The 27,805-nt window shown below is 34.9% G+C and overlaps 1 protein-coding gene across 2 annotated transcripts; it reads right to left on the bottom strand.

Moving 5' to 3' along the window:
- Nucleotides 1-13,422: 13,422 nt before the first annotated feature.
- LOC109858512 (zinc finger protein 423-like) lies at nt 13,423-27,515 on the bottom strand. 2 transcript variants are annotated; one of them, XM_020435842.1, is made up of 4 exons: nt 27,294-27,515; nt 27,139-27,203; nt 26,568-26,668; nt 13,423-19,391 (listed from the first exon to the last, which is right to left on the bottom strand). In XM_020435842.1, the coding sequence occupies exons 3-4, from the start codon at nt 26,634-26,636 to the stop codon at nt 14,631-14,633; spliced, it is 4,830 nt and encodes a 1,609-aa protein (XP_020291431.1). In that variant the 5' UTR covers nt 26,637-26,668; nt 27,139-27,203; nt 27,294-27,515; the 3' UTR covers nt 13,423-14,630. The 2 variants fall into 2 exon arrangements, with proteins under 2 accessions (XP_020291431.1, XP_020291430.1); XM_020435841.1 differs by having other exon boundaries at nt 27,139-27,515.
- Between the last annotated feature and the right edge of the window lie 290 nt (nt 27,516-27,805).

Raw genomic sequence — 27,805 nt, 5'->3', positions numbered from 1 at the left:
TAAAATTTTAGAAATAGTAGTAACTGTAGTTTGTTTTGAAGCATACAAGTAAAAATAAAAAATATATATCTCTTTACCGAATTAAAACTTTATCAAATATTCAATTTATTACTGATTAAATACGCGCATCAATGTTATTTTTTTATTGAAGAAACTGATTTCACAACATTGTTGAGGTTGTGGGAATATCGGCTTTACAGTAACGTTTGATTCAATTTAGTATGATCATTCACCTCTGAAACACTGCAAATATTTGTATTGTGAACAGAGGTCGCCACGTGACTGACGCGTTAGCTAACCGCATTGACGGCCACGTGATCTAGCAAAAAAAGTAGGTCACGTGCGCTATTGCACTTTCTTTTTGCGAGAAAATAATAATGCGCGCGGAAAATTTTGAAGTACTTGCTCGGCAAAACATATAAAGTAAGAAACAAAAATATATAAATCCGCAAGTTTTATCTCTTATATACATAAATAAAATGTTTAATTTATTATATCCTTGACTATGTCATATATTTGATTGTTCGGAAAGTTAGTGACGTTTTCCAATAGGTGGCATTACTGTAGATGGCAACATGTCCGGAACATGTACATACACAAGACATTGCGTAAATGTTAAAAACATCGAACAGCATATATAAACATTTACAGAAATTAAATTGTAAGTCGGTACAAAAAACTTTTAAATGTCATTTAAAAAATGTCACATATTTTCCGAACAATATAATAGAAAATCTATATAAAGAATAAAATGAGACAGAGATGAACAAGTCATGTCAAAAACATTAAAACATTAAATTATATGTTTAACTAATTTTTTTTACTGTGTTTCTAAGACTTAATCAAGTTTGTTGAAAAAAAAGTAATCGACTATCTTGAAACGAGAAAGCCAATTGCAAATTAGCTTTATCTCAAAATGCAAGCTTAAAAAACTAGCAAAAAACATGAAATGCTAACTATAAGACAGAAACTACTGATTGGTTGGCAAATGGGTAAGAACAACTGAAATATATGCATTGAAGAACCACGAGAAGAACAAGGGAGCTACGAATAACATGACATGAGATGCGCGAGAAGACTAGTTGTAGGAACAAAGAGAACCTTGGCGTAAAAGGGGGGGTTTTGCTTTGGGACGACGCCCTTGTACGCTTCATCAATCTTCGCTTTGCGCTAGAGGACTAACGACGTTGCGAGATAAACGGAGTGACTAGGCAGCGAGGAATCTTGGTATTCCGGGAGGAACTCCCTTATCAGCGAACGGAGTTTGTGAGGGTAAAAGCGTGGCGTGTGTAAGAGTAAGAAAAGAATTTCAGCAAAAAAGTAGCAATCGCATAATTTATTCTTAATTATTATCTTACAGAAAAATCGTTAACATATCAAGTAATGTTCTTGACAAAAGTATTTTTTAAATAGAATAATTTATAATTAATTTTTTATAGTTTCTACTTTTTATAATATTTGCGCATACGTATATAGGTACGTGTATTTTATTATATATACTGTAATATTAGCTGTAAATACGTAAAAACATATGTGACGAAAGACTTGTAAAATGTTTAAACATATATCGTGAGTAAAGATATGCTACCCTTAATCATGATTTCTTTCGATTACACATATCTATTTTGTAGTAGAATATCAATGTGATTTAATGTGAAGTATATTAAAAATATGTTATAAAAACTTATGTCTAAAAATATGATTGTGAGAGACAAGAAAAGAGGGGAGCGGATTGTAGTCACAACAAGCTTGTGAACAACGTACCAGGTGCTGGAAAGGTAGATATTACTATATTCCGTGGATACAGCCACGCCTTTCTCTCTCTCTTCCTTCCTCCTACTCTCTCTCCTTCCCTCTCTCTCTCTCTCTCTCTCTTTCTCTTTCTCACACATACACACTAGCTGTTTCCACGTCGTATACGTAAATGCATGGGCGCAGCCTTTGAAAGAACACCGAATTTTTTATTTTCTTTTCACTTTATACATAGATACTTCTATTAATAAGACATAACGCACTAATTACCTGTTTTTACGTATATTACTCAATCAATTTAAATTTATTTTTACTTATATCACGTTCACACAAAATGCACTGTTATTCAGCATGATCCAGCAAATGTGAAATATATCACTATGAAGATACATAACTTCACAGTTGTGGAAATTAATGGTTTATCCATCATAAAACTACTTGCCAAAACTTCGATGCTGTCATTACGCTCGTTTCTACACATAATAATAATAATCATGTTTGTAGAGATATTGCAATTCGTTTTATTTAATTATCATTCTCATCTCATAACAGTGTAAGATAGTTAATCTAGATATTAACACAGACGATCAAACTCTCAAGTATTTATCATATTCTCATGGATACAAAATGTTTAAGCGGCAACTTGCCACAACAGCCATTTTCCAAAACAATCTCACGCATATATTCGTATGACAACGAATTGGAGCCAATGCTCGTCATAGAAGGCACAGATATTCTATTGTTTACGGTGGAAACAAAACTTCGGTAGACCACAGTTCCCGCGCGTGCGCGCCTACGCCCATGAGGTACAATAAACAAACACAAAAGAGCACGTTGCATTTCTACGCGCGAGAGACGGCCCGAGGGTTGGAAACGGGAGGAAGGGGAATGCGGTGGAGGATGGCCCAGAATATCTTTGTCGAGTCGCCGTCGCGGCAGGCAACCTTTAATATATTTGACAAAGTTTGGGCTTTCGAGAGTGTGGATGCGAGGCTCGTAAATCCTCGCCTCTAAAACTATGCGCGAGCCGAGGATAAGTCTTCGTTTTCTAAACTTTTTCTCCGCACGCCGGTACATCACAATCGCACCGGATATATTTTTTACGATTCCTCCGTAACGCTCATTTTCCATTGTTTCTTTTCACAGCATACACTTAGTTTTCTCTCGTGTTTTTAAACTGCGCAGGATTCTTTGTTGAGATTATATAGTGTTTGTTATTATTCCATACATTCGATCGCCGGGAGTAAAGTCCAAATTACATAGAATATTATTTCAATATCGAGTGAAAAAGCGTACAACTATTAAATGAAAATAGTTGGTATTTCATTCTATATCATATGGGTGTGTGCATTGCTATAGGATTTGACTTTTATTCAAAAAGTTTTAATTGACGTCGAGTTAAAAGTAAACGAAATGATGCCTTTCGGAGGATATTCAGTCCCCATAGTGTCTATGAATTATTAAATTAGATTCGTAATCCTAGGAAAAGTTTCTGGCACTTCGAGAATACATCCATATGCATATTGTGTCCGAAAAGTCGTGCTTGTACCTTTGAACTTCGACGTTGACGATAGCTCGGTATATAACTTCACAATATCTCGTTCACTCGCGTTTGGTAACATTACACGTCCCTGTGCATTTTAAAGTTTACTATACATATAAAACTTCGATAAATAACTTCTTAAAATTTTATTATTCTTTTGTAAAGAGATCAACTGTGAAGCTTCTTTTCGATTTGTTAGTAATACGTAAAGCTTTCAAAGAATCTTGTAAAATTTTCTTGAAGAAAATTCTCACTTCCACAAACAGAATTAAAATAAAAATTTGTGATTAAAAGAACTTTATTTATTTAGTAATTTTGTTGTGTCTTGTGCTGAAATTACAAACAGTACTGCGGCAATTGATTTCCAAGTATTTATCTTGTCGAACGGAGGCGCCATCTGTCTCGCCTTTCGTTCGACTGGCAACGCAGTCCTCGCTTCTGTACCCGCGTCATCAATTTCAGTATTGCATCCCGTTGCGTTACGTTGGTGGGGAATCAGCGTCGTGCCCGCGGATGCAATTCGCCTCAGGGTGCAATCAATGCAACGCAGCGTGGGTGGCTTGCAAATTCCACGACTGTTACAGAGTTGGGGTTGGAGCGAGTTACATTCGTTGGCCGACGCATACGAAGAGTCACCTTACTGTTCAATTGTTTCTCGTATTATATGTTGTGGCAATTTCGCGTGCCTATACTGGTTCTATTTCGCTATTATATTCGTCTACTTGTGTCCTTTCTTTTCATTTGTCTTAATATTATTACACTAAAATTTCTTGATTATAAAGTAACTTTGGTATTTGTGTCACATTGGGTTATACGTCGCATAGATAAAAAAACATAGAAAAAGTAAAGGTAAAGTGCGCAAACACTTTGTTACGTGTCTTTATATCAGTATTGTGTTGATTTCGTCTTTTTATTAATCTCAGTCCACGGTTATACAGGATGTGCGATCATTGATGTACAATCCCTCGTAGGCAGGTAGAAAAAGTAAATCTGAATCGAAAAGTCTTATATCATTTTGCGAAATTCGCGATAGTTACCGAGATCTTAATTAACAAAGATCCGCAAATAGGCATCCTTCGGGGGCTGTCTTACGCGCGTAAGACAGCATGGCGCGCTTCGCGCGCTTACGGTGTTGCGTGTAGCAACGTATGAGAGGAGCTAATATAACAGAGTATACTATAACATATACATAATAAAAAGTAGCTGTGCAAATCCATACTTATTCGCGGATTTTTGTTAATTAAGATCTCGATAATTATTGCAAATTTCGCAAAATGGTATAGGACTTTTCGACTCCTTCTACCTGCCTACGAGAGATTATACACCAATTGTCGGACACTTTGTACAGTCAAAGACTAAAATCGTCTTTTTAACCTTTAAAGACCGCTGGCATTTTTCCATTATAATAGTGTATTTTTTTCTCAAAGATCCGTGTATATTAATGACATACACGTTATGTGTGGAATCTCGAGGTTTGTACGAAGATCCGAAAGGCTTTTGCGGGGAACGAAGGTCACATATGGAAAAAAAATTTTTTCTGAAAATTGCCATATTTTCGTTTCTGGTTACCAATTTTGAGTGCAAATCTGTGAAATTTTAAACTTATGAGTAATACTCAATATGACCGAGTATAAATGTACAGGCTTCTATTGAAAACTAGCGTAGAATAAATGGAGAAAAATTTCTCATTTTTACGCATTATTCAGTATTTATATTTTTTTAATATTTCACATAATCTATAATTTTTATTCTCCTGTTGACAAAATTCGTATGGCAGAATCGCGCACAGTATTTGACTCCCATCTGCGTGAGTGCGCGCGCGCGCGTTGTGTAGGTAAAATAAGCGAAGTATTTCTCAAATGAATCTATGATTAACTAAAAAATAATACTGTAAGTAGTATTTGGCAAATATAAATAAACACACGTGTTTACATAGACATATATACAAAAACGAATACACTTACTGTATATTTACTACGTATATATGTATTAATTGGTATTTTTACAATCAAGTGAACACCTTAGTGTATTATAGAAATATCAAAGTCCCAAAAGAGGCTTTTGCGGCGGCCTAAAGATTAAATATTTCTTTTATGTCAAGTCTCCTTAACCCTTTGCACTCCGAACGATTTTACGATATTTTGATTTGATTTCTTGTGCCATTTCAAGAGAAAACTTCAGGGAAACATGCATGTCTCAAAAAGTTGCGCTGAAATAATTCAATTCCCCGTAATCACTAATAAACTTGAATGTCCCCTGAGAGGGGACATCCGAGTGATATGCTAGAATTACGATGTCCCCTGAGAGGGGACAGCGGAGTGCAAAGGGTTAAGTGTTCAAGTCGCGTTACAAATGTTTTAATAGTACAACATGGATCCATTCCTTTAGTATTTGTTTAAGATGTTTGTTATTGAAACGATTACGTAAAAATTACGGAATGTTGACAATTGTCAGCTGTGTTAAATGATTTGGACAGAATTAATTTTTTTTTTTTTTTCAACAACAAGCTGCTGTCTGGAGTTGAAGCGTATATTTGGCGCCGTTTTCCTCGTTTTCGGATGATCGCCACGATACGTTGTATAATTTGTCACTTGGCGCAGCGAAAGCGTAGCAAATAAATTGTATCGATTCGATCAACTGTGCACTTCCGCGGGCGAAATGAATCGCGACGCGCAACAATGACGAGGCCATATGTATCCGAGGGTTATACTGCCAGCGACGTATAACAATGCGATGAAACGCCGCTTTGTAATACGGTTAACGAGTGATGTCATTTCCGTCGCGAAATAGGACACCGACACTGACAAGCACTTCCGTTTTATTCGCAATTCACAATCGTGATCGCATTAACGAGTAACTTTTTGCTCGTTGTTTATAGAAGTTTATCTTGTTCGCATGTTCCAAAATAACATTGGCGCGACAGTCAGAAAAATAGGAAACTGGTTCTTAAAACTTATTTCGTACTATTATAATCCAATTTTTCAAAAATTTGGTAAGTGTAAATTAAAAACAATTTAATAAGTTTATTACACAATACAATAATTTTATATTTTACAATACCAACATGTACGAACATATATACTTATTTATCATTTTTCTTCAAGACAGAAAAGTTTTCTTAATCAGATTTTGTTTACAAAAAAAGTATCTCCATTTCGCGATACACGCGATCATTAACACGCGCAATTCAACGGCAGTGTAATCGTGCAAAGTGATCTCGTTTGTTCCACCGAATGCTCGGCCAGTCAACCGGAAACGTCACGTGGACCTATCAGCGCACGTCGAGGCAATAAACCGTAAAAAGCTTCGTCAGAATTGACCACGTCCCTTTGATGACATTTTTCAAATAAATTACTCGCAACATTTCTCCGTTTACACTACCGTTAAAAGGAGATGGAGCAGAGTGAGAGAAGCTTGTCAAATACTCGATATTGATCTAGCACCAATAAAAAAAAGAGTTAAATTCATCCGGTGTGTGTTTCCAATTCTTTTTATCTGTTGTGAATTTAAACTTAAATGTATCGAAACAGTTTTTTTCGTCACAATTTATTATATATATTTGTGACTTTAATTTTTTGATTAATATGTCAAAATATAAAACACATACGAGATATTGATTTGGCACATATGAAACGTTTTGCGATGTGGATAAAAATACAAATTATTATATGTTTAAAACAACAAACGCGTCATTACTCACTACTAAACGGACACGTAGATCGATCAATCGAGCGAATTTAGATATGGATATTGTTAATTTGTAATTTTGTATTTTCACGCACGTACGGGGAAAAAGGAACATCGATTATCTCGGACAATTACAAATTATGAGTTGAGTGAGGCTTTACATCACCGTCAATTCTCTCGCGAACTTATTATGCTTCGTTATTACGGTTTCTTTCTCGCGTCTCGGGAGATTATAATGGCATCGTTTGAGCGTACAACTGGTTTAATTACTTCTTCGAATCGCGGAAGAAAAAGCGCGGCTCTTCCGTGCTTTGAGTGAGAAATGCCGGAATGTGATTGTGAACTTCTTTCTTGCGTAATGAGATTTTTCAGCTCCTTTTTTCTTTGCAACCGAACGCCTGAGCGCCTTTCTTTAACCATTTCCTTCTGATATTGGAAAGAAGTCAAGCAATGTGACAACTATGTTACACGTAGTCAGATGTAATCGCACAAAATCAATCGAGATCTCATTTTCTGATTAAGTTACAACAAAACATTCCAGTAAAGAGAACATTTCGCCATTTCTGCCAATTGATAAGGGTTTTTTATTTCGATTTTTACGGTAACTTTTGCAAATAAAAACTGATCTATTATTGTACAAAAAGATATTGTAAAATTTTTTGTTTGCAATTTAATGGTTAAGATAAAAAAAATATAAATGAGAGAATTAAGCAAGTCGTGAAAATTACAAATTCTCTCTCATTTCTACTGGCTGTTCTACTGAAATGCGCTATATCAAATGTAATCGATAGTAATCACGCTTAATCGTGAAACGCGATCGAAGTGCCTGACTTAGCTCCGATTCAATCCGCACGGGAACACGTAATCGATAGGCGAGACAATGGATTCCATCAACAGAATACTTTCTCCCGTTCCTTTTTCTTACGACGACACTTTCTTTCATCTCTGTCCACTCAGTCTTCTTTTCTTGAACTTTTTTTTTTCTTATACACATACACAAAGAGAAAAAGAGAGAGAGAGAAAAAAAGAAAAAAAAGAAAATTTATCTAAAGATAATTAATAACTATTAATATCATTATAATATTATATAGATTATATGTACGTTTTATATTATATATACCAGTTAATTGGCTTGTTATAACGAGCTCCGATTTCCTGGAGTACGGATTTGATTGCGCTAATAATTCTCCTTCAAGATAATGATTGATTCACGTCATATATATCATAAAGTAAAATCCAAATTGTGTGTAACAAGATACGAAAATCGTGCTAATATTCCTTTTGAAACCGAAAGCTTAATCAAGAAATGGCCGAGTCGCGTGATCTCTCAGTGAAATGTCTTTTGCTAAGGATCACCCAACGTCGGGTTTCGCCAGGAAGATGGATTCTATTAGGATGATAGTCTTTCTTTTCTTCCGTACTGATCTTTCCTTTTAACCCCTTTATGCTTATCCTCATCGTCCACCTCTTCCCGTCTCATCCCAGTTGTACCTCGCAACCCTTTTCAGACAGCTTAGTGTGAGATTATTAATGTCCTTAGGTCTTCCGGTTGGTTCGCTTAGAAGATGTTGTGCTTCGAGGTGGTCTGATAAAGAGACGCACAGGCAAGATGGATGTTAGGAGATAAGAAGAACCAAAAGTTCGCGGAAAATCTAGTTGTTGCAGAAACGACGATTCTCTCAGAATTTCGTACTTTCTAATTAAACACGCAATTGATGTGTGCTGTCATTTTTTACGTTTCTTCTTTTTCAAATTCTTTTTTTATACCATGTTTATTCTAGTTTTTTTTTTGTTCTGCTTCTCTATTTCATTTGTTATTTTTTTTCCCCAACTTTGATATGCGTCATTTTTTATTTTCCAAAACCAATGTGTCTTATCGCACAGCAAAATGCATTAAGGAGGTTTGGGACTGTTAATCAAAGAGGAAAAGGAAAACAGATGATATATCTATCTTATCGACATTTGTCAAATTTACATTTGGCAACAACGCATAATTGCTACAAAGCAGCTTTTGCCTTAGATCATATATTAAGAGGCACGGTGGTGCTTCGCGCAACGAAGTCGAACTCGAACAGCATGTGGCACCGTGCCTATTATACGCAAAATTCACGCGATTAAGAAGTGGAGAGATTTTCACAGAGGCAATATTTCAAGAACGACTAAACCGATCAACTTCGTTTTAGTTTCAATCGGTTCAGACCAAAACATAAAAAAAAAAAACTATTGTTGCGTTTTTTTGTTTGTGCTTCTGATTTGGAGATATACGACGATAAAGTTTCGAAGTGAGAAATTTATTACGTTTCGGAAACGTTGTCGTCGTCATTATTGTCGTCGTGCGACCAAATTGTGTGCATGTTCGTATGCCTGCTAACAGATGGCATACATATACGAGCGCGTTGAAAGAAGAAAAAGAAAAAAAGATAGAAGTGTGTGATTTAGAGAGAGAAATACTTATAGACACGGCCCGTAGATATAAATCTATGAGTCTCAAAGCAAAGATAATGGGGAAAATGTGACGTCACATATGGGCAAAAAATAATTCAAAATAGTGGATACTGCATGAGACATGTGCTACAAGCAGCTTATAAGTGAGCTTACATCTTTGTGAATGGTTGTTGAATATTTATTAATTATGATGTAAACTTGTGTCAAAAATTGCAAAGAACGACAAAAGCGTGGTACACGACTATATCTTTTCATCAGTAAGTGTTTCATTAAATATATATATAGGATCTTACGAGCCGATCGCAGGATATTTGTGCGGAAATATGCATGTATATATACAGGGTGTCCGACAATTAGTGTAAAATCTCCCGTAGTCAGGTAGAAGGAGTAAAACTGAGTCGAAAAGTCCTGAACCATTTTTTTCTATTACGTATAATAAAGGAGTAATTATTGAATAAATCAAGCCAATCAACGCCGACCTTTAGCCGAACGCACGTTAGTGAACCACGCGCCTGGTGTGCGTGAGCGCTCCGCGCAGCTCACTGACATGCGCCCGGCTAAAGGTCGGCGTTGATTGGCTTGATTTATTCAATAATTACTCCTTTATTATACGTAATAGAAAAAAATGGTTCAGAACTTTTCGACTCAGTTTTACTCCTTCTACCTGCCTACGGGAGATTTTACACTAATTGTCGGACACTCTGTATATGTATGAATATATATACGTGTCCACAAGTAAATTTTTACAAGTAAGTTATTTGAATTGATATTTCAATTCTTCAAATCATATAGGATGCTAGATTTGCATCTCGTATATAAAGGATCCCGAATATTCCCTCTCCCTCAAACTAATTTAAAATATTTCGGAAAAAACTCCTCAGCCAGGAGTCGAACCTGGAATCTCCGAGCCGTCCCTGTTAGGCTACCGAGGCACTTGGAGCTTGTCTCACAATACTCTGTACATCCATCAAAGATGGTCTGATAGTTTAATAACGCTTATCATTTCATCCAGCGTGAATTAACAAGTAAATTTTAAGGCTCTATGAAAATTTCAACGAAAGTGTTTCATTACTTTCAATGTTTATTAGCTGAACATAATGCGTTTTTGTCTATTGTTTTAAAAGTAAACGCTTCCATCATTTGTTGCGTTCAGCAGACCAAGCTGCTTGTAGCAATCGAACGTGATTGGCTCTTGTTTTGAGATCCAACAAATCAACGTCAAGTGTTAAGAAGACGACAATGCAGCAATTGTTCGGCTAAACGCGGTCTTTGCTTTGCTCACATGTGATGTCATGTAGATGATATTATCTTTGCTTCAAGGCAGTTATCTGAAGCCGTGTCTATAAGTATATATGGTCTAATGCTTTTGCTGAACAGTACGCTACGTAACCTGTGAATGAACTAACCTATAACGTATGGACTAACCTTCACGGTCCAAGAGCCACAAGTGCATCAAACCAAAACAGTACGCTACGCAGTAAATGACCAGCTGATACTAGGGTAAGTGTGGGTATTACTGCGGGTTTTCAACGAAGACGAACATTTACAGAGAAAATAAGACTTTTACGCGAATAAATTGACAACTTATACTATATCATTCTTTAACTTGAATATTTACCTATATTCTCTCAAAATACAGGATCTCTGAAAGTACAAATTTTGTTAAAAAACGGAATATAAAGAAACTATTCTCATGCATAAATTACTGCGGTTATGTATATATTACTGCGTGCCAAATACTGTGGATGTTCCGATTACTGCGTGCCAAATACTGTGCACGATTACTGTGTGTACTTAGAATACTACGAACGAATAATTTAATCTACTTAGTGTTATATTGTGTGAAAATAAGTATATTTTGCTCTTAAAGTCGATTCCGGAATATAATATTTGCGAGACGTTTTTGCAATTGTATTTCCTTCACGAATTTCTTGCAGAGCTAACGCGACGTTTTCCTTTGAGTAATTTAACCTTATATTTTTCTTTGCCTTTTTATTCATTGATATCTCTTGTTCGTTTTTTTTTAACTTCTTTTTTTTTGCACTTTTCCCATTTTCTTTTANATGTACCAAAATACTTTCACTTTAATTCTTCAAATAAATACCTACTTATTCACTTCGTGATCAACAAACGTACATGCTCATCGAAAACTGTATTGTACAGGTTAAGTTACGCAGTTCAGTAAAGCACCGCAGTAATGTATTCACATAGTAAAAAGTCATGTGCCAAATACTGTTTTAGTAAATAATATTTGAAAATAGATAATAATAAAAATGTATACCANTTTTTCATCAAAGTAATGATTACTTTGTCTAAAAATAACGTTACAATAAGAACTTTACTATTAATTACCAAAATATAAATGTTTTTGAATCACTGTTCACAGCTTCTATTATGGATATTTCATAACAACTCATAAGCTTTCGAATATCAAAACTCCATAAATGAATTAAAACTNCGATTGCTCTTTCTTGTTTGTCATTGATTATNNATANTTAACATTTAAAAAATTATGAGATTTATTTCTAAGAGATTAAATATTATAAAATGTTAGATTTCATTATTTTATTAAAATCCCGCAGTAATCGGGACGTCCGCAGTAATACCCACATTTACCCTACGTGTTGTGTTTTTCTTCGTAACTCTAAGAATCGCCGTTTTTGGAGATTTAACAATTATTTTTGTCTTTAATTGCATGGAAAGGTCCTTTCATCTTTTGCACAGTGATTTTCAAGTTCTTAATCTACCAGTGAATTTTTTCAAATAATTGTGTCATTATCTTACTTTTTTTTCTGTTAAAATATGAGTCCCATAAGAATACATGTTGAAAGTCTGGAATTACCGAGTTTTCAACAATTTTCTCGGAATTTTCCGTGGAAACAAATATTTAAAAAATTTGTAAAATTTTCCGGTAGTAGTTGGGCAAGTGTGAACCATTTGCAAGGTGTTTTGCAATACATAAATCTACTAATTTTGTTTACCAAACGTTTCGGCTTTATTTTTAACCTTCTTCAGTGGATTTCTTTGATAGAACGCTTCCTCCTGATTTATCGAATGACGAACATTTTATGCATAATTTTGAAATATCGTTAAGAACCCATTCAAACTAACAACAGTATTGTTGTAAAATTTTATCTTATGACCAAGAACAAGATTCTCAAGTATCAAACCTTTTTGTCATTTTTTAAAAACGTCCCAAACCTTAATGATTATCGACACACACATGTACTGAATCCATTTGCAGAGCTTTCTCTTCCACATTTACTTATATTTGTAGAATATAATATTTTGTTTTTTATGTATTCAACCTGTTTATGTTTCTCAGTTTTATAGTTTCTAATATCGAAATATCTAAAGACATCTACAAAAGAGAGAGAGAGACGATCTGTGATAATATAAAAGAATAATGCAGAACACATCACTTTGTAATCCTTTTCTCTATTGTAAAGTAAGAATGATTATACAAGACTGGGAAGTAGAATATAACCATGTACGGAGAATCAGCTTGCGCACGTTTGAAATATCTCATCTCTAACGAAACTCGAAGAGAGAGAGAGAGAGAGAGAAAGCAAACCAAGAAAACTTTCCATACGTTACTTGACAACCGCAGACACCTACTCCGCTAACTACTAATTTCCGGCGAAGTCGAAGACAAGCACGACTATTCTTGTACTTGGGTTACTTTTATGAAAGAAACTGCGTTCTCGCGCGTCGACGAGAACGTGATTCTATTCAAACTGTTGAATTTACCTGAGCACTTAGTGCTCGTTATTCTTGCAAACGAATTTTTTTTCAGCTACATGTTGTCTCGTTCTGAAGCATACTTGAGTTCCCGTTGCGCTACAAATCTTAACGTGAAAATATTCTTATCTTTATTTGTTAAATTCTCTTATTCTATTTTAAAATTGGTTTCGCAAGCCTTCTTTTACTTAATCTTTATAACGTCGATTGATACAATTGAGACAAACGAGTTATAGGATTATATTTATTATTTTACAAAATTTTCGATTTCTCGCATTATTTTGCGTAACAAAAATTAACCGGTTAATCACATCGCACATTAACGGTTCTGGTTCAGTTTGCTTAAACACTAACAAACAGATTGGCAAATACTTGTGTAGTTCGACAACATCGTCATAATTACATTCAGCAAGTGCTATTAGCGCAACCGCCTATTGACGTGAAATTAATCATGTGGATGTTTACAACGTAAAATAAAATTTGAAATGAAAACGCGTGTTTTGTCTATGATTATTGTTTAACTGTGCAATTTACAGAAGTTTACAAAAAGTATCAATGATATACAAAACTTTGTTGTGTCTTCAGAAGAGTCAGTGTTTATATTTGGAGTATTGCGGGAAGTCCCGAATGAAGACATTTTGTCCGGAGAAGTTCAAGAGATTCACAAATCCTGACTGAAATATTTTTCAATAACATTTTCTTTTTTAAATTAAGCTGATACATACTAAATGCTAGCAAGCATTCTGTGTGTTTAATTGAATTCAAAATTTATTGCTGATACGTCAGCGCGTTCTAGCGTCGTCGGTTTCTCTCCATTTTTTAGATTATTTTCATTTAAAAGTTCTTGTATTCAATTACATCCAGAAGCTCAAATAATAAAAAAATTGCACAATCAAAACTTAGTTAATCAAGATATTTGTACATACATTTCATAACATCATTGATTTTATTAATTACACAAACGTTACATGTTGAAGTCTTCTTATAAACTCTAATGTATATCCTATTCTTCTATTCTCTACGTAGATATAAATACTTATCCATAATCTTATTATACACTTACGGAAGAGAGAGAGAGAGAGAAAGAGAGAGAGAGAGAGAGAGAGAGAAAGAGAGAGAGAGAGAGAGAATATAGAGTTCACATAACTTTTTGATATAATACGAATTTTCTCTTTCTCTAACGAACAACAATATAACTTAACACTCTAATGATAAAGGTAATACAAAATAAGAGATAATTTATTCCAATTAAGTAAAGAATATACAAATTCACATATTATATAGTTACAATAAGGATAACACATTTTTCTATTATCTATTTATCTGCATTAACATATCAAACTATTTATTAAAATATCAAACTTGAATTAGTATCATTTGCGTTCTACTAAATAATTAAATAATTCGAAGAGTAAAGTTAGTTAGTATATATATACTCGTGCTAATTGACGTATAAATTAGCTTATTTAAGAGTTTCTGCGGACAATGGATTTTCAATAATCTTTGCGAAAGGCTTTACCCGCAATTTACCAATGTTCTCACTCAGGCTTTCATCAATTATATCTGTCGTAGCGGTTGTTTTGTCTGCAGGATCTTTTATAGAAGTCTCAATATTATTATCATCATCATCTATAGTGATAATTTCGGGATTCGTATCTTTTTTGTTTTGGTTTGTTGTTACTATTGAGGCATTATTTGCATTATTACTATTTATCGTCTCGTTAAGAGCAATCACACGACGAGTATGAAAATTTTTTAAATGTATCTTATAAGAGGTTTCGTTAGTAAATATGGCTGGACATAACAAACATTCTATTGCAGAGAACGCCGGAATTGACTTATCAACAGAGATTAGCTGACCACTTGAGGTCTGAGTTGACTGTAATCTACATGTATCATTACGAATATAACTTGCATGTGCGTATATCAAATGAGCGTGGAAAAACATTAAAGATGGATAGACTAACGAACATACAGGACATACATAATTACAGCTATTTGCTAGAAGGCTTGCTGATTCGATAGCTTGTTTTACAGATTTGATTTTCTTGTCTTGTTTGTTGGCGAGTATAATCTTAAGTACTCCAGTTGCTGAAGTTACAGGAACTGTTATTACTGGATTAGCAGAGTTATTTGTTAATGAAATTGAATTGATTTTACAGTCATTCTTTGACGAATTTAAAAAAATACTAGGGCGTGATTGAGGCTCATTAAATAATTCGATCGATGAAGGAACTGATGTAGCAACTTTGGACTCATTACTTGATGTAGTAGCTGTTGAAGTAGCAGATGTTGATGAAATATTGACTTCAGACGATGATACGATTGCATGATTCTCAGATGATGATACGATTGCATGATTCTCAGATGATGATACGATTGCAGAAGTTGGTTTTTCTTGTGTTAATTTCTCTTTATAATTATTTTCAAATACATGTTTTACTTGGTGTTTGTAATATGATTTCGTAATTGTTGTGTTATTGCTATTCTGTATAGTCATATCAAGTGCAATATTATTAGATCGTTTTGTTAAAGATTGAGTTGAGGGATTATTTCCAGATAATGTTTGATTAACTTGAACCAATTGCTGAACAGACTTCTTTTGTATCACGTTATTGTCACTAGTGAACTGTACAGGCCTTAAGGTAAAGTGTTTAGCTAGTATATCATTATGATCCACATTAATATGTTTTTGAACAATATCAGCAGACAAGAACGTTAAACCACAGAATAAACACCTATATTTGTTGTTATTAGTATTTGATTGATTCTCAATACTCTTTGCATTTGAATGGAAATGTTTCTCATGACATTGTAATGATGTAATTGTTTCCAGAATTTCACCACAAATATGGCATAAATATCCGTTATAAACATCGCGACAAATGTGAGTTAATTTTTTATGTTGCTCGAGCACATCACGTGTCTTACATTGTCTGTCACATTTATCACATTTAAAATTACCAGAAGTGGAATATACTACGATGTGATTTAATATATCATCAATATTCGTATACTTTATCTCGCAGATCGTACATACGTACTCATCAGTAGTAGATAAATGGTTACTTCCTTTTCGTTGTTCCATAGTATTCCAGATCTTCTGAACTTCAAATGCATGATCAATTAGCTTCCTATTTTCGGATTTCTTTGCTATTGCAATCGAAGTTTCCTTATTTACATGAACATGCATTTTATGGGAATGAAAATGTGACTCATGATTAAATCCCTCGTTGCATATGTCACAAATATACTTATAGGAGTTACGTTTATTTTCTGAGTAATGTGCAAGTTTGTAATGATGATGAAACATATACATACCTTGAAAGTCTTTTCTGCAGATCGAGCATGTAAACTTATGATTTTTATAATAATACATTCTATGTTCTGCGTAACGATCACGCGTCTCAAACTTTATATTACATATGTCACATACTCCGGTACACAATCCGTCAAGGTTATCTGGATTGTTGTGAGAATCGCGCATAAAAGTACGAAACATTTGCTGACCGTGCAGATGTAATACATGAGGTCGAAGTTCATATTTTTTAACAAAACCTTGATTACAAAACATACAATGAAAATTGTAAGTTTTTGAGATTTGTGGTACATGTGCTGCAACAATATGTGATTGTAGAAGACGTTTAGAACTAAACGCAGTCTCACATAATGGACAAACATCGGTGGTATTGCTAAAAGAGCGTATGTGTTGTTGCAAGTTTTTCGAACTTTGAAATTGCTTTCCACATATACTACACGGATAAATATTGGTATTTATTTCAGTAAGCTCTCGCTCTATATTTAAAACATCCTTGTTAAGTAGGGAATCGTCTAAGCTCCGTTCAGAATTTTCTGTGATAGTTTCACTTCCATCCACAATTACAGATTGTATTGAAGATAACAGATTACCAAGAAAAGAAGGTTGGTTATCATCTTCAAAATTTACTTCTTTTTCTGATTCTGATATTCGACGCATAATTGATATCTCTTTAGAATTGTTACTAACTTCACATAAGTCATTAGAAATGATCTCTTTGTCAGGTAATGTAGTTCCATCGGCGTTGTTGTTGTGTTCCTCTTCAGAGATGATATTTACAATCTCCTTATTTAGTTCTTGTACAGTACTTTTCTCATTTTCTATTTCTTGCACCATACTTTTCTCATTTTCCACTTGTTTTTGTGTTGTGCATTGGTTTTGATGTATCATCAGAGTTGATTGTGACGAGAATATATTGTTACAATAACAGCACTCATAATTTTCATTATTTGAATTACATTTTGTCTCAACATCTACTGCGTATTTGTCAGTCTCTTTGTAAATATACTTCAGACAGTGTATATTTAAGTGTTCCTTCAAAGCTTCATAATCGGAAAATGACGTATAGCAAACGCAACATTGAGTTTGTTCAAGTAAATGTTCGCATAAATAATGTTGAAGTAAGCTATGTTTCGATGTGTATCGAGCATTGCATATACTTGACATGTACGCTATGTGACAAGATTTAATATGCATATGTTTATTCTCTTTTGAAGAAAAACTCTTCTTACAAACACTGCATGTATAACATTTGTCATCGAGATATTCCACATCTGACACTGTCCTCGCTTTTAGATCTAGAGCTGGAACAGGTTTTATGCGTTCAAGAGAAACTTCTAATGTTTTAAACACTACTTCTGCTTGTATATCAGTTTCTTGAAATAAACACGAGTTGCTTTGGGTGTTCAGAGAAACATCTTCTTTAGTGGTTTCCACTATAGGAATCTGATCATCATTATTCGGTTTTTTGTCACATCGTGTCAAAAGCACTGTACAATTCTTACACTTAAAACGAGTCATAATAGTTTTCCATTTTTTAGATGAATTTCTAGTTCTCGTTTTTTTTGAATTCGATCTCGTGCTAGAACTACTCTGAAAAGATCTTAAGCTATAGGGTATTTCATTTCGATCATATAAGATTGTGTCATCTACATGATTACTAATAATTTCTTTTTTGGCAATCACATTAGGATCTTTTTTGAAACAAGATATCATCGTTTCAACATTTGCGTGTAGTGTTACAAGAGGCTGTTCAACACCTGGTTCACGATTTGTATCTTGTTTTAGAGTAAAATTTGTTGTTGGTTTTTTAAGATTTGATTTTGTAGACAGAGAGTTATCATCTTTTGTATTGGTAGCACTCATAGATAAGTCATTCTTTGTGTCATCCAAATCACGTTGGTAATTTTTAGTATTGTAGTTTCTTTTGTAGAGCTCCAAGTATTCCATTAGTGTTGGTTGTCGCAATTTTTTCGAACTCAACATTTCAGCAGTAGATAACGATTCTTCACTGTTTGAGTTTGTAGTTTTCATTGTGTCATTTTTGAAAGATTTATTTAGGTTTTTGGATTCAACAAGATTAGTCGATGATGATTCTTCATGTGCGTTAATCTTCAAGGTATCATTTTGGCAATATGTATTTACAAGATTTTCGGATGCAGGTTTGCAAATATCTGTATTATCTGAATATATTAATTCTCCATGTGAATGAAACAAATGAGACTGTAACCCATATTTCACTTTAAATTTACGATTGCAAAAGTTACATAATAGGTTCCATCGCTGCATATTGCAAGTTGGGTTAAGATTACAGGTCTTACTATGTATGACTAATTTACTTTGTGTTTCATAATACGAGTTACAATTTTTGCATATAAAAACTCCTTTATAATACTTTACATGAAATTCTAAATTCATCTGATTATCGAAGTCTCTAAAACATACATCACATTGTACAGAACCTTTGTTCTCTGGTTTAGTTTTACGATGTATTTTGACTTTCATATTCATTCCGATTTTAGTTCGTTTTTTTCTCATTTTCTTAAAATTCTCGATTAATGTAGTGCAAGATGAAGTAGTATCTTTAGAAACTTTATTCGAACATTTACGTCGTTTTGTAGACGGGGATAAAGTATTATATGTCTGTTTCTCTGCATCTTTTGTACGTTTACGCTTTAAATTACGACATTCTTTTTTATTATTTAAATATACAAAATTGCTATCAGATAAGTGTTCAGTTTCTTTGTTATTTATAACTTCATATGAATCGCCCGTTTGTAAAGATTTGTTTTGCTCTATTAAATCATTATTGTTTTCTAATGTACAATCTTCGGTCGTGAAAGTGTTTACTGTTGTATCGACAGGTTCTTCCTTAATCTTGATACCATTTTGATTCTCTATATTATTCTGAAAAAAAAATATATAATACATGTTAAATCTTTAGTTTAAGTTCCTACATTCAACTTGTATCTTTATAGTACGTGCAGCTGAATTGCATCACGCGAGAGGAATAGCGGTTGTCTTCTATGCTCCATTTTCTTTTATCGTTTTCAGTCCAGCAGCTAATGATTGGAGTCAAAGATCTTAACTCCCTTTTTTCCTATACTTAATAAAAAAAAAAAGATCTTCCTTTAGCTCTACTTGACACAATTCAGCTGCATACACTGTACGTATTTCAAGATTAGCATGCTTGAACTATTGGATATCACGAGATTTACATTTCTTCTTTGACTCAACTTGTTCTTTTGAATATAAACAGCATTTAGATAAGTTAAATTCTCCTCTCGTGCTGCCACCCCACTACCGTACACTCGCGCTAATCACACATGCGCAAAAAACTTTATGCAGTATAAAAATAACCTTAACCTTATGATAAGCGCAGCTTTTGTCAAAAAGCAAATAAAGAAGAAATGGTGAAAGAAACTTGGTTTTAACGACTTAAATTACAGGAAACTCTGCTATTCGACATGCTGAGTCAACATATGTAAAAATTGACTTATTGATCAATTAATTTTTTTGTTCGAGACCACTGGATTAACGGGCTAGACTCGGCATAAAATTAGCAACATCTGACGACATATAACAAAATTCCTCACAACTTAAATAATCGGGACCTATTATTGGTTTATTATTTATCTTACACAACTTAAATTTTTCTTATATTCCCTAACTACCCCGCTGAATCTACACTGGATTCAAAGAAAGAAGAGAAACTGGATAGAATCGGACTCGTCCGTTTCGCGCATCTTTCCTACTAGAAAGATCTCTCACTTCCAGTAGTATAGAAAAGACAGTGCTCGAAACAGTTTCTTTTCTCCCCGTGCCTTTCTTATTAGATTAAGATAGGATAGGATAGGATAGGATAAAGTAGAATAGGATAGATTAGGTTAGGGTTAGGTTAGATTAGGTTCTGGGGGGTCCCGGCAGAGTCCTGCATAGGGAGTACCGAGTCCCTCCCTATAATAAGCAAGGTAGACACACCGTAGTGGTTTTAGTGGGCATACCCCTCCTTGCGGGAAAGAGGGGAGAGTTCCACATAACCTTGACCCTCTCTCCCGAGAACCAGGGTATCCGTAATGGATTTCCACCACGTAAAAAATAGGTTAGGTTAGGTTAGGTTAGGATTAGGGTTAAGTTTCCAAAGTGAGCTGAACAGCTTCGGCCTTGGTCGCCGAAATCGGAGAAGACTTCGCCCTGGGAGTCATCCTGGGAGTCATTCTGTGAGCCCTGGTCTCTAGAGAAGAGAACAAGTGACGTCCCGTAACCTCCTGTGAGTCCATAATGGAGCAGAAGGAGACCGCGGAACGGGACCGGGAACGTGAAACCGGGCGAGTGAAGCAGAGGAGCCAGGTGCGGGCGTTAATCTCGCGGCCACCCGCGAGCACCGTCGCTCCCTCCCGATACCTCCGGTATGACAGTGAGTCCAAAGGAGGGCCGCGCAAGAAAGTTCTCCTTTCCGAACTCTGTTGAAACAAGTGGGAAAGATAAATTGAGGTCATAGGAGCGACTCCCCTGTCGTGAGCGCTAGTGACCTCGTCTATAAACACGAGACTCAAGGCGAAATCAAATGAGAACTTGGCTCCGCCATCCACAAAGCCCCACAAGAAGTAGCGACGGAATGGTAGTGTGTCCCACAATGGTAGTGTGTATTACTCTGTTCCTAAGTTTGCATCTTATGAAGAAAAAAGAGTAATCCTTCCAGCAAAACGTTCTTACGGGAGGGGTGACCCCGGTATTGTCCTAATATACATCCGAGGCATGTTTTGTCCAACCTAACCTAACCTAACCTAACCCTAACCCTAGTCTAGTCTAGTCTAGGAGAAACCTAGCCATAGCCTAGGAGAAACTGACGACGGAATGGTAGTGTGTCCCACTTTGTCGTCAAGTTTGCATCTTATGAGGAAAAAGGAGTAAACCTTCCAGCAAAACGTTCTTACGGGAGGGGAGACCCCGGTATTGTCCTACCTTGGAGTTCCGAGACCTTCCCGCCACTTTCGTCGAACAGGGTTATGTGGGACTTTCTTCCAGAGTGAAAGGTATACCCACTACAATTCCACGGTGCGCCTGCTCGACGAAAGTGACGGGAAGGTCTCGGAATCCCAAGGTAGGACAATACCGGGGTCACCCCTCCCGTAAGGACGTTTTGCTGAAAGGATTACTCCTTTTTCCTCATAAGATGCAAACTTGACGACAAAGTGGGACACACTACCATTCCGTCGTCAGTTTCTCCTAGGCTATGGCTAGGCTAGGCTAGGCTAGGTTTCTCCTAGACTAAACTAGACTAGACTAGGCTAGGGTTAGGTTAGGTTAGGTTAGGTTAGACAAAACATGCCTCGGATGTACGCTGGATCACTTCCGTTCAAAGATATGGTAAACCACCAAGAAATTTTAGTGGGTGCAAGTCTCACACTCCCCTGCCCTCATTCTTCTTGAAAGCAAGGGGTGCGTAAGCATTTCTGCTCGAGGAAAAAAATTAAAAAAGGTTAGGTTAGGTTAGGATTAGGTTAGGTTAGATTAGGTTACTGTAGTAATAACCACTTAAGAACTTAACAATGATTGTTTCAAGTGGTCACCATCTTCATTTTACACTTTATTTCGTTATAAAAAAATTATTTAACTATTATTTTTTATTATTGGAAGTACAAATTAGTTCGGTCCGTTTCCAAAAGATGGCCCCGCCTGTTGTGAATGGTTCGTAGTGACAACTGATTTTAGCGGTTTCAGAGAGGTTAGACATCTGCTAATAATCAGTTTATATCGCTTTGAATTTCATACAAAAATCTTGATTTTTACTGTGTTTGAAATGTCGAATTTTGTGTTAACCAAGCAGCATTTGCGGGAGGTTTTAATTTTTTGCTTTAATTGGAAGAAAACTGAAGCCCATCGAATGCTTGTCGTAGTTTATGGTGACTGCTCCAACTGATAAATCATGTAGGGAATGGTTTCGACGTTTCAAGGGTGGAGAAAAAAGATTTCAGCGTTGAAGACAAGCCTCGCTCTGGACAGCCAAAAAAATTCAAAGACAAAGACTTGGAGACATTACTCGAAGAAGATCAGAATCAAACGCAAGAGGAGCTTGCAGAATCATTGGGAGTAACTCAACAAGCCTTTCCTGTACGATTGAGAAACATGGGAATGATTAAAAACCAAAGAAATTGGGTGCCTTATGAACTGAAACCGAGAGACGTTGAAAGGCGATTTTTTACTTGCGAGTTGCTGATTCAAAGGCAATAAAGGAAAGGTTCTTTGTATCGGATTGTGACTGGAGACGAGAAGTGGATATTCTACGACAGACCCCCAAGAAAAAAAATACTACGCTAAGCCCCGGTCAATCGTTGCCATAAACCTCAACATCAACACCAAAGTCGAACATTCAAGGTTCGAAGATCATGCTCTGTATCTGGTGGGAGCAAAAGGTGTTGTTTACTATAAGCTGCTGAAACCTGGCAATTCCATTACAGGCGATCTGTATCGGCTACAATTGATTCGTTTGAGCCGTGCATTGCTAGAAAAAACGGCCGGAATACGAGTAAAGACATGATAAGGTTATTCTTCTTCATGACAACGCTCGATCTCACGTCGCAAAAGTCGTAAAAAAATATTTGGAAACGTTCAAGTGGGATGTTTTACCGCACCTGCCGTATTCTCCGGACATTACTCCTTCTGATTACTGGTTGTTCCGAAGGATGCAGCACGATTTGGCAGGTCACCGGTTCACTTCTTTCGCAGGAATCGAAAATTGGCTCCAAACTTGGATCGCCTCTAAAGACGAGTCATTTTTTCGAGATGGAATTTGAAAATTGCCTGAGAGATGGGAAAAAGTAGTAGCCAGCGATGGACAATACTTTAATTAATCTGTTCATTCATTTTGTTTTGAAATAAATGTATTTTTGAACACAAAAAAACGGACCGAACTAATTTGTACTCCCAATAAAAAAATAAAAAATAACCAACGCTCGAGCTTCAAGCAATAAAAATAGCGTTTCGATATTGCTTCATTGCACCACTATTAATACGACGTCTGAGGCGGATCTCTCTTTCTCTCTCTCTGTTCTGTCCTTATTACACTACTGTCAACTTCACAATTATTGGCTGTCAACGAGTATCCCCAATCCAGCACGCACCGCTATTCGCACTTTATCCGCTTTTCGTTCTTTATGTGTGTGTGCGCAGTAGAAGTCTTCATTCCTTTAAACCTAGTGTAGCCCCTTATCATGTCCGAATCAAATAAAAACTATTTCAGAAGTACGAGCTCCTTTGGATTCAAATCGAAGACATAACCATTTCTGAACAGCAATCAAAAGGTTTTAGCCGTCGCTTGTTGTTTGTTAAAAAGTTATAAATAAAAGAAGTTGCGTCGATAAACTCTTATTTTCCGACACCATGTACATTTTGTAATTTTATGAGTAATGGCCTTATCTCCTATCTTTCAGATTATACCCCTCTTTTTCTAAACTGCACTTCATACGCCGTCCTTCAGATCCATGAAAAAAATAAAGGCCAAAGCACAGACTTTTGCATAACGCATAACGCATAAGACATAAGAAAATCAACCAATCCAGCCTTCCATTTTTATCCCTTTTCGTTCTAGAAGGCTTTGATTGGTTGATTTTCTTATGCTTATGCGTTATGCAAAAGTCTGTGCTTCAGCCTTATTACTGTCAGGTCAGGTTATGTTCTTTCTGCGCATGTGTGATCTATTTGCGATAGTAGGGTAGCAGTATGAGAGAGAAAACTTCAGTTGTTAAAAAACAAAACACCTTAAAATGTGAAAATAACTTAAGATGTAAGAGTTTAAGTTGTGGGAAACTTTGTTGTACAGTCGAATGCTGTTGTTTTATCTTTAGAATATATGCAAGATATGAGAAATCTTGCGTATATTGCGATCACGTACAGATCTTTTCATATACTTATTTCTAAAGCATATACGAGAGACGATTGATAATTACCCGAAACAACGCGTAATATCACATTGCTGTTCTTAATAACAAGTTTAATTCTTTAGGGGAAAAAAAGTTAAACGCTGGCTTATTATTGCACATAAAAATATTTTGTGTAATAGCTAAAGTAAATACTCTTAATTTTTAATACATAAGCTGTTCAGTTCAACTGTTGTAATGATCAAATTTTATAAATTGGGCCTCAAATTGCTATTTGTCTTAATCAAATTCAGTCTTATGTAATTTGTATTTATTTTTTACTATATAAAAAATGATTTAAAAAATGAATGGAGAGAAATTCCCGAGCAACAATGAAGTCGTTGATGTCATAAGTGGCTATTTTGAAGAGCTCCAAAAATCATTCCAAACTGATATAAGTGTTCTCGGAAAGCGCTAATCAAAATATCGAGAACTAGTAGAAAGCAACTATATTTTTAAAAAAAGAACTATATTAAAAAATACACATGTTGCAATCCGATAAATTGTTAACTTTATCGTTTCGAATATTTATCAATCGCTCTTTGTACGTTCCTAATCTTTTTCGTAGGTAAGTTTTCGTGATTTTTATGTTTAACTACTTCTGAATGATTTTTTAAAAGTAACTCTTTGTCTTTAACTCTTTGCCTATAGACATAAAAAAAAACCTACGAGTACTGTAGACTGAGTCTGAGGCCCACATGACTTTAAGATCGAATATCTTCGCGAAAAATCAATATTTTTTTCAATTTCTCTTTTTTTTTTTATTGAAAGTTTGAACAATTCTACGTTGATAAAAAAAAACTTCAAAAAATCTCTGATTTCGAAGATACGTTTAAAAAAAACCGACTTTTTTAGAAATATCGATGTGCTATTTTTGAGTGAGTCTGGGAGACTGAGTTTAAAATATGATGACTTTAAAATATTAGAAAAATTTTGACTTTAAAATATTAGAAAAATTTTGCAAAATTTCATCTCCTTTTGAATGTCTACATTTAGCAAAAAAGTAATTTTACATAATTTATTTTTAACAATTTTTTAAGAGCAATTATAAAATAATTTACTGCTATATATATGTTAAAAAAAAATAGAAAGAGTTCAAAATATGAATAAAATAAATTTTAAATCCCTATTTCACATGTAGCAATCAGTACGGACTTTGTGAAATAACGAGGTTATTGCGCCATGCCGCTCTACACATCAGTAAGAAAGGTGCAATAGTGGGAAAACTCAATCTGCTATCCGAGCGACACTCAGAATATATTGAGATGATAAAGTAGAAACCTGCATGTTAAAGTTCTCACCGTTACCTACTATACCGACTACATCAACTGCTTTACAAACATGGACTATATAATATTTGCTATATAGAACACCAGTAAATTGACTTTTGATTGATTCAATTGTATAAGAAAGAAGTATATATAAAAACACATGCAATTTACAGGATGTACTACTTTAAAAATACATACATTTACTATAATTTATATTTTTCTAAACATAGCCAGTATTGCATGTGTACTGAACACATGACGACTTTTTCCTGACTTATATTCAACACAGTTACATAACTCTAATCTATATACTAAAATAATTTCATTATAAACATTGATCTCACATTTTATACGTCACTTTTTTAAGATAGATACCACTTCATATATTTAAAACATCTATACCTATAATTCTTTTATATAAAATTCCTTCCAAATAAACTTTTCTTGCAAGAAATATAAGAAAGAAAATAAAAAACATTGCAATATGTATAATATGGATAATACAACATGGATTTGTTTTGCAATATTATTAGTAAAGTTATTACAATCAACATAAATTATAACTTGGCTCTTAATTGCCATATTACTTTTTGTTGATGGTTTAATATTAGAAAAATTTGTATCATTTGTACACTAAATTAATTTATACACATAAATCAAAATTATTATTGTTTAAATTTACATAAAAATATATCTGTAGTATAAAACTATACAATAGAAGAATATAAATTGTAAAATGTATATATTTTTGTACTTTACTACTATTATTAACGTGTAAATCATCACAATTTCCAAAAAAATTAAATAAATAGAAAAGAAAACATCTAGAACTAAAAGATTACAAATAAATGTGTATAACTTTTGTGTATACATATAAGAGTAAAAGTACTTACTGTTGGTCCTGTAAATATATCAGTAAGTACAACATTCACATTTCGTTGATATGTTGCTACTCTGGCCATATTATATACTGCTTGCAATCCAGTTTCTTTTTCTGAAAAATTAAAATCATATCCTTGATATTGTTTTAGCAAGAGTAATAATCGCATTTGTGTGAAGAACTATTTGTTAAATTATAAACTTATTGTAAAGTATTAAATTTGACAAATTATAGATAACAATATAAAACTCTGTTTTTTAATATATAAAACACAAGCAAAGTCTATAAATATAAGACCTATAAATCATATAAAAAAATAAATGACATTATATTCTGGTTTGGTTTGGTGCATATATGGCTCAAAGGACCGTTTCAAGATAGTCCATACGCCATTCTAAGTCTATAGGAATCGTAACACAAGTCCTAAACCGTGGTTTGGGTACAAGCCACGGAGTTGTATGTTCGTTAAAACACTGATAAACTGAAGAAGTCGGTGTAAAAACACCGTAAATTGTCCAAAAATATCTAAGCGTAACTACGCACATTCAACCGGTACGGCTGATGCAACCGACATTATATTCTACCTTGATGTTCACAGAACAACGGAATTGTTGAAGTCAGCACTGCATATCAAAATCCAGTAATGATACTGCGATACATGGAATGTGAATTAATCACAGGGTATAGAATTCATATATAGCTTGATAAAATACACGTCAACACAATCATAACGCAATACCGATTACAGGATAATCGCAGCACACTGTGGCACATAGGAAGCAATAAACGTTGTACGTTAGATTTGCAGAGCAAACGGTAGGTTGCACAAAATGGCGACGATAATATCACATGCGCAGTGAGCAGTTAATACTACAACTATCTACGTAGCCACCTATACACCATGCGTCTGAAGTCTAAACGATTCGTACTCTCTTGATGTGGGGGTTAGGAGGGAGATTCCCCTTCCATGTGTGCCACGTCGTCGCCACTCGGTTGTCTACAGTGGCTGACCAACTTTCCTTGCCGGCCTTACCGACAGTGGTAATCGATTGAAACAAGCATATATGTAATACTCCTATATTGCTAGTACGGTGCCGACCTGAAGCTCACCGTTACGGTGCAGACAATATAGTAGCCTCTCTCTCCAGCTGCTTTGTGCGCATGCGGTGAACATAATGACGCTCGACCATCTATGCCCATATTTGGACTTCGTGCGTCTCCCTTTCTCGGGCCTCGTGCCTCTCATTGCGA

This window comes from Pseudomyrmex gracilis, unplaced genomic scaffold (genome assembly GCF_002006095.1).
Source record: "Pseudomyrmex gracilis isolate BER0280 unplaced genomic scaffold, ASM200609v1 scaffold_209, whole genome shotgun sequence".
NCBI lineage: Eukaryota > Metazoa > Arthropoda > Insecta > Hymenoptera > Formicidae > Pseudomyrmex > Pseudomyrmex gracilis.
The sequence above is the reverse complement of the archived record's forward strand: the minus strand, read 5'-3'. Positions and strand labels throughout refer to the sequence as shown.

Bases quoted from the DNA above. Each gene is read 5' to 3' on its own strand.
- LOC109858512 (XM_020435841.1), bottom strand. From the start codon at position 26,636: ATGGCCAGAGTAGCAACATATCAACGAAATGTGAATGTTGTACTTACT. The intron at 19,392-26,567 runs GTAAGTACTTTT...TTTTTTTTTCAG, and splicing joins ATATATTTACAGGACCAACA to AATAATATAGAGAATCAAAA.